The sequence below is a fragment of the Neolamprologus multifasciatus genome, chromosome 14 (genome assembly GCF_963576455.1).
Source record: "Neolamprologus multifasciatus chromosome 14, fNeoMul1.2, whole genome shotgun sequence".
Classification (NCBI taxonomy): Eukaryota; Metazoa; Chordata; class Actinopteri; order Cichliformes; family Cichlidae; genus Neolamprologus; species Neolamprologus multifasciatus.
Window position 1 is genome coordinate 30,507,649 of NC_140452.1, and position 11,337 is coordinate 30,518,985.

Consider the following 11,337-nt stretch of genomic DNA (forward strand, 5'->3'; position numbering starts at 1 on the left):
TTTCACATGTGCCAGATTTGTGTTTTAAAATGGTTTTATTGCCGTTGCTTCTGTTGCCATCGCCACTGTTTTTAATAATTTGTTATGGTCTTGCAGTTTTCTGTGATTATCCCAGATGTACAACTTGTTTCGGTATATTAAACCCTTGTATTTCCCTTTGGACTCAGAAGGTTTAATTTGATTTGAAGTATCTCAACACTTGTTGTCCCTTAAGAGAAAATCTCATCAAACACTGCTGAGTGGCCGGGATCCTTCTGTTTGAGGGTCCTTGATATGGACAGCAAAAGCTAACTGAAGAGCTGTGTCTCTTTGAAGAGCTTGATACACTTTAAAATGGCTATGTTGCTGTTTAACAAGCATCCTGTATTGTCTCATGAAGTCTAGCTGTGTCCTGCAGGGTCATGTGGTGGTTGAAGTATTTGTGATAGAGCAAAATAAATCATGCTATCAGTTGGTAACAGATTACAAACATCATGAAAATTCCTGGTTTCCCAGTGAAAACCCAGTTTGCAAACCAGTAAGCCAGAAGAAGAAAATTAGAGATACCCCTACACAAAACACAAGACATCTCAAAAACCAGATGGCGCTTTTTTATGCCTAAAGGTCACATTAAATGTTTCCAAAACTCCTGTATTTCCTGTTGCTCCACCTGGCAAGCTTCCTCTTTTTGTGCAACACTTATAAAGTATACAATAATAAAGTAGGATTACTCCCCTTAAAAAAACAAAAACATTTTCAGAGAAGGATACACAAAAGCAGGTAGCCCATTTAGACAGTTACCAATTTTGCTCACTGAAATTTCTACTTGGCAACTACTATTAGCCCTTACACTCCCTGACTACTTTTCTAGATAAACCCATACCTGATCAGCCAATCACAGGGCAGCAACTCAGTCTATTTAAGTATATAGACGTGTTCAGAGGAGAATGGCGTGCTCCATACTCATAGGGGGGAAACAGCAATTGAGATAACCACTCATTACAACTAAGGTATGCAGAAGAGCATCTTTTCTGAATCTCTGCTTGATAACATGCTGAACCTCGAAGCAGATGAGCTACAGCAGCAGGAAATTGAGGTTACAGTTACTGTAAGAGCTCAACAAAGTTGGACGAAAGCAAATATGAAAAATATTACCTGCTCTGATAATTGCCAGTTTATGCTGCAAGATTTGAATAGTAAGGTCAGAATTTGGCATTTATAACATTCAGGTGCCTGAATGTTGTGATTGCCTACACAGTCGCCAGATCTTAATCCAGTGGAGCACCATTGGTTGTGTAGGAACCTGAGATTTATATAATGTATTTGCAGCCATAAAATCTGCAATAACTGCCTGATGCTGTCATATCAGTATGGATCCCACTCTGTGAGGAATGTTTCCAGCAGCTTGTTGAATCTATGTCATGAAAACGTAGCACAGTTCTAAAGCCAAAATGTGGTCCAGTAGGGTCCTAACACGTGTAACAGATGGTGAGGGTAGCTAAGCTAACTCTCAGTATTAACCGTCTTTTTTTCTGCAACTTGATGAATTTATTGTTCTATGAAAATAGACTTGAAGCAAAAGTAAAAGCCCCTTAGAATCAATGGAAACATTTGCTCTTTTAGTGCACTGAAGAACAAGGAAATTAGGGCTAACAATCTGACCTTATATTTTCTGTCTTTTTCAACCTAACATTACTTCATTTTATTCTGTGCACATACACAAAAGACTCTTGTTACACAGGTTTAAAGTATATGTTCTGCAAATTTAGTTAGGCTTTAAAATATTCATTTGCTCCAGGTTTCTAGCTCCAGGTGTTTAGCTCAATTCCATTTTTCAATTTAATTCCATTTCATTTATATAGCCCCAAATAACCACAGTCACCTCAAGGTCCTTTGTATTGTAAACTAATGTAAGGTTCTCCTTCCAGTGAGACCTACTGGAACCATTAAAATTCCTTCCTTGCAGTTCTGCTCATAGGGTTTTGTAAAAGTAAATGAAAACAAATGGTCATGCAGTTTGTTTAAATGTTCAGTTTTGCTCCTATAATGAGAAACCTTATTTTCCTAGCTAAAGTTGTTCGAATGATATCATGCATTTAAAATGTTCAGTGAGATTTCTTTGTTTTCTTTTTTTTTATTATGACTTTGCAGAAAAGAAAATCTGAGACTTCTTACGGGTGTTCAGCGTAGCCAGTGGGAGATTTTAAACATTTTAAACAGAAATCCTCATTAAGAGATTAAGTGCAGTTACTGTTTAAAACTACAGTCTCTCATGCTGCTCTTCTTGACAACCTTACAAAGTTTTTCCTTCTGCCGTAGCTCCTTCCCTCTGCTCGCTGTCAAACTCTCCTCCTCCCGCTGTTTAACATTTCCGCTTTTATTCACTGACTCACTCGTGTTTCCATTCGTCCTTCTCACAGTGTTTTTCTTTGCTATCCGCAATTAATCCCCTTTTTAAAGAGCGTTTCACTCTTCTTTGTGAATACCAGCGGAGTGCCTTTCTGTTTTTTTGGGAGGGGTTGCATTCAACAAGCTGATTTTTGTTAAAAATAATGTTTAGGACTATGTTGGATTGTGCTCAACAAATGACACTACACAAAGACTAATTAGTTCTGCCTAAGGAGGTATACCTAAACTTTGCCATTATTATACATTAGTGTGAGATTTTTTGGGGTGAATGAAAAAAGCAATATGCTTCATATTGCTTGAACAAATTGTGTGAACATATACTGTGTGTGTATGACAGACAACCTTGTCTTTGAGTGTAATGGATGAGACGGTATTGTCTCTAACAAGTACCCAGGGACCCACCCAAGACAGCCCTATTTACCCAGCTCTGCACAGGGGATTGAGAGAGCTATTTTTAGTCTGCAGATTCATTTATTCTCGCTCTCCATACCTCGCTCTTTGGCCTTCTCTCTTTCAGCGATCTGTCTGGTATTCATTCATTCTGCGTCTCTGCCTCTCTGTCTTCATATCTTTCCATTTTTCTCCAGGACCTTTCTTCTCTGGTGTGGTTATCAACTACTCTGACGTGGTGGAGCTAGCGGAGAAGAGACATATTCAATGTCGTCCGACAGATGCTTAACTCAGGTTTTTTTTTTTTACTCAAGTCAGTGACACTGGGTGAGATCGGGCAGTGATAAAGAGGAAGTCCCCCCCCCCACCCCCCACATCACAAAATGAATAGGATAAGGCAGGATTTGAGGCATTTCGATTGATATGACATTGATAGCGATTGATGCCAGGTAACTGTGTTTTTCAGTGCAATGTGCTGTGCAAGAGAACAAATAATCATAATATTAATTAAAAAAAAACCTCTTGCTTCCTTAAATCAAAAGTTTTGATAACAAACCTCATGCAGATCATCTGAATAATAAAAAGAAAGACGTCTCATTAATGCACTTTCTGTGCCTCAGATGAATGCACTGATACATGTATGTGACAGAAGTGTGATTAAAAATGACAAAAGTTAAAAAGAATAAAAGACAGACAGGTGAATCTTTCTAGGGATGCATCATTAGATAACACCAGGGGATGTACAAGTGCTGAAAAAATAAAAGCAATTACAAAGAGCACTGACAGGACACCTTCTCTGATCCCATGTGGAATGACATTTCATTCAGCGAGGGAGTTTGCATTACATATTCTTACTGAAATTGTGCTAATATTCAGGTGTTTGCTGGATCGAATGGCCGCAGGCTAATGAACTCACAAAATACGTCATCACCTCACAGACCGGTGACTATGAGCATTGCTGGGATATCCAAACAAAGTGTAATTAACTGCACGAAGCACGGCCAAAGAAAAAGAAGCAAACATGTTTCAGCCTGTGGCCTTTATCAGTGTCACTCTGCTGCTGGGAGGTAAATACACATAAATGTCTAACGGTTTCCTGGCAGCACTGGCTCAGTGTGCCAGAGAACAACACTGACATTTCAGAGGCTAAAGCTACAATATGTAACCTTTTTACTGGCTTGTAGTGTTTTCTTTTGGTGTTACGATGGTTAATTCAGTGTCGAGCAACAAAGCGTGCTTGTGTGTCTGACACACTGGTTTATTGCACATCTTTTATCTTAGAAGTCAGAGTTCTCGTCACTACCTCTGGCTTCAGCATATTAAATGGCACAGTTACAGTCAGTCAGAAGACGTTTTGGTTGGGTTTTTTTCCAGGGTAGCAGACTTATGGCGGCATATTAAACACCATCCTTGACAGGACGATCTTAATTTCCCAGGATGAGAGTCAGCAGCCTTTGAGAGGGCAAGACCTTCACTGGCATGTGTTTAATCTGATGCTTGGGTTAAATAATTAGGAGAGAGAACCAAAGAGTCAAGTTAAAAAGGAGAAAGATGAGCAGAAGCCAAGGAGAGTCTTGGAGAATGAAGACCATAGCTTGATAAAAGCTTTGAAAGAGTATCTCTGAATGCATAGGTGGTATAAATGGAAGATGGCTGAAAGCTATTACAGGTTAATTTCACTTCAAGGTTGACATTTATACTCTATCATCCACTTCATATATACCCTGTTCCTTAATGTGTGAAAATTGCAATAAAATATTTGCTTAAAAAGTTGTATATTATACTTACCAACCACTTTGTTAGATAAACCTGTTCAACTGCACATTAATGCAAATCAGCAAATCACTTGACAGAAACACAATGCATTGTAGACATATTCAGAGAGAAATGGCCTGCTTCAAACTGATACAAAGGCAACAGTAAATCAAATAGCTACTCTTTACAACCAAGTTATGAAGAAGAGCATCTTTTCTTAATCTAAGCATACTTTGTTGAACCTTGAATGAGCTACAGCAGTAGAAGACCATGGCGGTGCCATTCCTGTCACCTAAGAGCAGAAAACTGAGGCTACAATTACACTAAGAGCTCAAGAAAGTTGGAGAACAGCAGATTAGAAAAGGGTTACCTGGTTTGATGAATCACAATTTCTGCCTATCGTTTACACAAAATGATCTAAAAGGAGAAAATATCCAGTGGGCAATGAAAGTGCCTTGCTGATATCAGAGGTCAGAGGACAATGGCTAGACTGTTGACCGTACTCAAATAATGATTACACCCTGTGTACGCAGAAGAGCTTTTTTTTGAATGTACAACATATCAAACCTACAGCAGCAGAAGGCCACACCCGGTGCCACTCCTGTCACCCAAGAACAGAAAACTAAGGTTACAATTCACACAGACACATTAAAGTTGGAGAATAATAATAAAACATTGCTTGGTCTAATGACTCATAATTTCTGCTGGGATGTTCAGATGGTAGGGCCAGAATTTGGCATATACAGCATGAAAGCATGGATCCATCCTTCCTTGTACGACCGGTTCAGGCTGGTGGTGGATGTGATTGCGTGAGGGATATTTACCTGACACACTTTGGACCTGTTAGTACTAACTGAACATTGTTTAAATTCCACAGCCTATCTGGGTATTGTTGATGACCATACCAGATCATCTTTTTATAACCACAGTGTACCCATCATCTGATGGCTGCTTCCAACAGTAAAATGCACAATGTCACAAAGCTGAAATCATGTCAAACTGGTTTCTTGAACATTACAATGAGTTCTCTTTACTAAAATAACCCGCAGAGCCACCAGATCTCAGTTCAATAGATCACCTTTGGGATGTGGTTGACTGGGAGATTTGCATAAAGGATGGATCTCAAAAGAATCTTTCCAGCACTATGAAGAGTTAAGGCACCTATGAAGGCCAAACAGATCCAACCCTATACCAGCAAGGTGTACCAAATAAATTGGCTGGTGTATGTAAACTGTCACTATGGTTTAGTCTATGAAATGAAAAGGCAACTGTCTCCACTTTTACAGCAAACTGTCTTTCCTTTAGAGCGAACTTCCAGCTTGTGTGTTTGAATATTTTAGTGCCGTTGGGTGAGAGTTCCAGTCTGTCACAAAAACAAGTTGTGAGGGTGATAATGACAGAGTGCATCTTCAGGTGTGTGTTTGCTCTTAAAACAGGGTCTGGAGAGTGTCACACATGCACATAGAGGCACACGCGAACACCGAATCCATTTACTTTCTTGTACTCTATCAGCAGAATGGCTAAATGAAAAGGTTATTTACTTCCGCTTCTCCCTCCAGTGCACCAACTCTGTAGATGAAGGAGCCATTATTTTTGAACAAATTTATCTATTGATTTAGAAATGCAGCAGCGTTTCTTTTTTTGGGATACAAGACATGCCGCTCCCTCCTCCCCCTCCTTTCACCCCCCTCTCGCTATTTGTCTCCCCCTCTTATTGATAATGAGAGTGTTTCAGGTTGTCTGGCTGGACGGTCTAATCTCCTGCCGGCTGCCAAATTTGTATCTATTCATGTCGCAGTAAGACGGAGAGGGCGAGGCATGATGTTCCCGCAGGAAGCAGCCGGTGACTTGGGCTGCAGTTGCCTCATAATTACTTCTCTCCTGACCTCTATACATATCCGTGCATATCTGGCATGCCTGAAGTCTTCATGGCAAACAGCTGACTAAGCTGTGCATCCGTTTCTTAAATCTATATGTGGAGTAGACTTTTGGGACAGCTAATATGGGAAACTAGATTAAACACACGATGGAAAACATAAGAGTTTTCATCCATACAGGCACCCTTTTTCAAGGCTACACTTAGCTTGTTTGCAAATCTAAATTCTAGGCTCCATTCATAAAATACCATCATGGCTTCTTTAGGATCCATTCATGACTTCCTTACTTAACTACCGAGTATATGAGTCAAAAGGAATCACGTTGTCTGTATGTCACCTGTCAATATCAGCCAACATAAGTACTGATCAGGGCTGGAGCTGCCAGGTCTAATATGTGACATTGCAGCAGATTGTGCTGTGTGGTGTAATTACAGGGTTAGGCCTACTCCAATATACATGGTTGATGGATTCTTGTGTACCCTGCCCCCCCTATACTCAACCATCTTTCTTCCTTTTTTTTGTGTCCAATTACAGTTGTAGTAACCCCATTACAGGAACCATCAGTCATGTAATTATCCAATCAGCACGAAGATCAGGCTCCTTATCAGGTTTCCTAACAAATATTAAGACCAACTGGAAACAGTACAGATTCATGAGCCCTTGGGAGAGGGCTCCATACCAGAGACTCGCACTTCACCCTCTTCCCGGTCCTTCTGTGTCTGTCCGCTGTTCTTTATTTTTATCATCTCAGCTCTCTCCATCGTCCTGATTTCCTATTTTCATTTCCTTATCTCCTTACTAGGATCAGTCAGTCATGTAAAGATGTTGTCCCCCCTTTTTTTTGTTCCCCAAACACTCTTTTGTGTCCTGGATAGCTCTCCCGCTGACCCGGTTTCCAAATCTAATCTCGAGGGTTTAATCAATAACGGAGATGTATTAAAGCCTTTTTTCTTTTATGGGCCTTTCATTCAGCCTCTGTCACAAACACACACACACGCACACACACACACACACACACATGCACGCGTTACTGACATCGTCATTAGATAAACATGACGACTGTGTAGATGTAATTACTAAATTAGCCATAATTAGCACCAGCTAAATCCAAGAAGGATTATAGGCATGTACTGCTGTACAAGAACGGTACAGCTTGTACTAGTTTTGATGTAAATGTAGAGCACAGCATGTCCTATTTTTCTTTGCGAGTTTACAACCTCTTAATCTTAGCTCCAGGTGACAGAGGCCCGAGTTAAGTTACAGTGCACCTAATTTATCCAACAATCACCTTTTTTTTGTTTTGCAGTTTAAATAACCACTTTATTGTTGTGGATAGATGAATGGCTATTTCACATGTGACTACCCAGTTCTTGGAAGAGTACCCAGACCTCACAGACCCACACAGCTGTTCCTCCCCAGCAGTATTAAAAGAATCTAACAGTGTGGCAGTCACTGCCCATTTGCTCACTCAGAAATGAATGCTGCACATTATCCATGCTAGCTCAGAGCCAGAGGAATGAATGCAATTTGACCCTGTGATCTCACCTATAACAGCCCGAGTGCTTACTTCTTAATGTTGTTTCCCTTTCATTAAACGTTTATCCATTTGATAGGCAGGAACCTGTCCTAGCTGATAAAGGGTGAAAGGTGAGATACACCAAAGCAGGTCAGCGGTCTTTCACAAGGCTAACACAAAGAGACCACACACTGTCACGCTGCCGATTTAGAACCGCCAGTTAATCGAACGTGTATATTTTAGACGGTGTGAGGAAGAAGCACAGCCGCGCATGCAGACCTATGCAAAGAAAATTCACATTCTAAGTACCAGCAACACTGCTTGCAGAGCCTTGTGAGCTACCTAACAGGCCCGCATTTTGTTTTTTTTAACCACACTGTAGTTTTTACTCTTTCTTTTACTTACCAGACAATTATTCAGGTATTTAGTTTTTCTTTGACCACAGTTCTTGTTAATTAAAAAAGTGCCTATTCCCAGAATTCTCATCTTGTGTTTATCTTTGCATCTGAGTCACAAAGTTGAATACACAGCAATATTTCCAAAACCTACCAGGGCCTTTAAAAAGTGCCCTAGTTTCTGAAGGAATAACTAGAAATCTCAAAGATTCTTCTTACAGATTTCCATCCATTGCTTGATAAAGATTACAAGATTACATGTTAAATAAAAGTTTCTCTGCTCTATCTTTTTCTGTCTTCCTCATGACAAAGTCAGAGGCTTCGGAGCAGACTTGACAGCTGATAACTGGTGCCAGGACACCCATAATGCTTCCTTTTCTTATATATCTCCATTTTATCATTTTGTAATTTCTTCCAGTGCCACTGGAGTCTGTGGCAGCCCACAGAACTCTATAAAAAGCCACATTGACTGGGGACTATGAGGACCTCAATTCTTTTCACCAGGCTTCATATCTGTCTCTTGGACCGTATGTTAAACTTTTATATTTCTTGAATCAAGTCAAGTTCAAAGACTCCAATTGTCCGTTTTAAATTGTACGTATCATCTGTCATATTAGGCTAGGAAGGGGAATTCTCATACCTAGCCTTATCATTTTATTAACGCATTCACTTTCTCAGGCAAGAAGTGAACTCATATCTCCGAAACTCTTTAACATATCTAAATATAGTTTTATAGGAGCCACAAAAAATGACCACTAGAGGGCAGTGCACTGACCAAGAACCAGCTCCCAGTTGAAGGAGACAGACAACCTCTCTACTTTTAAGATTAGGCTTAAACCTTTCCTTTTTGATAGAGCATATTGTTAGAGCTGGATCGAGTGACCATGAATCCTCCTTTAGTTACACTAGGCATAGGCTCCTGGCACTTCTCATGATGCACTGAGTGTGTCTTCTTCACTCACCTCTTTACAATATAAAGCCATCACTGACGCGTCCAGATCTCCCCCTGCCTCCATGCACACACGATTCCTTCTCATATTTCCTTCTCTGAGCCACTAGTGTTAACATACATAATCCACCTTAATTTAATTAACTTTAATTGGCTCTAATGAACTTAAACAGAAAGGGAGATCAAAAACAAGGTTCACCCGTTCGCAGTGAGTGCAGATAGGAGGTGTTGTCATAACAACACGATACATATCTACCACTGGAGGAAATTACTAAATGATACCTCCTTGATGGGCACTTTGTGGTCGCAGTCTGACCCTCACTTTAATGATTTGTCAGGAAGCCAACGTTCCTAAAAATAACAAGCAAGCTATTATGATGTAATTTTAATGTATTATCCAGACTTTCATTCACAAACTCTGACCTTCACACACCTATTGCTGGTATTAGGTCTAGCTTATAGGGTGGAGCTCTCCTCTAAGGAGTCTGCTGAACAACTGTGTGTTATTCAGTTTTCATAGAGGCTGATTTTAATAGCGCCTTCCTAGAGTATGACACGCCACATTTTCATCCAAACTTTCTATTCACACGTGGTCCCACGCACATCTCTCTATGAACTTCCTAATTTATTTCTTTGCTTCCTTCTTTCTGCTGTCCCAATGTGTCCTCTCCCTTCCTGGGCGGTAGCTATCTGATGTGATGCAATTGCAGTTTTATTGCCTCAAAGACACAGCCCAGGCTGCAAGGACAACAGCTCCACATCTTTCCCTGCTTTTCTTGCGAACACAAATTCCCTCCATCCCTGCGCAAAGGTGTAAATGTAAGGGACAGAAAGATAGGTGGTGCCACTGTGCTGTAGAGACACACAGCGGGGGTTTACACAGAGACCTTAGTCTGGACAAGCTTTTCCTTTTCACAGGTCAGTGGGGAAAAAAGGCAACGGTGTCCTTCCCCGCTCAAGGGTAAAGAGAACAAAGAGAGAGAACAATGAACAATGTCTAAGAAAAAAATTTTTTTTCAGGCCTTGTAAACTCCTCCAGTCTGTATTTCCTTACGACTGACATTCACACATCATCCGCCGACTGTAAGCTAACATACTGCATACGCAGGGTGAACACAGCGCTGCGTTGTGTGATCACTGTGCCTGTGGAAAGAATTGGGCTTTTCATGTGTCCTGAAGAACAAGTAGGGCTGTGTCTGGGTGTGTCCCAAAATATGGCTAATGGAGATGTGGCTGTGATTTTGCATCTTTTCTTCTTTTTTTTTTTTGTTATGTGAGCCTCATAAACATCAAGGTGCACTGCTGATTTAACTACAGAAAAGAAAGGAGTAGGACTATTTCTGCATTACAGAAATGAATGCAGAAATGTCATGAAAGGACAGAAATAAAGTGTCCTTTCATGACACTGCTGCATGAAAGGATGGAGGAGCTACGATAGCTCCATCTAACGAACAAAAAGGAGTGGGCATAGTCATTTCACGTTAAAAAAAAAAAGCTAGACATATGCATTTATTGTGTTCCATTGTCTTTTTTGGACTCTAATCTCTCTCCAGAGGAAGTAGAGGTAGAAATCGAACTGTGTGGAAAGCGGCTATGCTCACCGCTACACCACCAACTCGATCTTGATCTTCTTGAAATTCAACATGAGAGATGTTCATCTCAAACCGTCACGACTGAAGCTGCTGCTAATCCTCCAGCTGTCCATCAGTGACAGCTCAGTCTTGAACGTCTGGGATCATTAATGTGTGCTCGTGCTTTTAAGTGTGATACACAGAAACACATGAATCATCACATAGTCTTCCAGCCCCAGATGACTTTTTTTTCAGGTTCTGTGTGACAGAGAACAGTTTAGCTTTAAAATTGTTTATTACTACTATTATATCATGGTGGACGGTGTTTAAACAGCAGAAACACCTTTAAATGTGTTCCAGAAAAACAAAAAAAATTTAGTATTTATTCTTCGTTTTTTTCTTCTCTCCAGGAAACAGGAGCTGCTGAACATCTCCAACGTCCCTTTGGGAGAATGTCCCCCATCACCACCCCGCACTGCACCACCCAGCATGAAGG

The 11,337-nt window shown here is 40.5% G+C and overlaps 1 protein-coding gene across 3 annotated transcripts in view; it reads left to right on the plus strand.

Moving 5' to 3' along the window:
• Positions 1–11,337, plus strand: part of rap1gap2a (RAP1 GTPase activating protein 2a) — a 79,589-nt gene that overhangs the window by 37,853 nt on the left and 30,399 nt on the right. For all 3 annotated transcript variants that reach the window (XM_085130296.1, XM_085130293.1, XM_085130294.1), the window contains exon 2: positions 11,252–11,336. In XM_085130296.1, coding sequence (XP_084986422.1) covers positions 11,252–11,336 — 85 coding nt within the window. The remainder of the gene's footprint in view (positions 1–11,251; position 11,337) is intronic.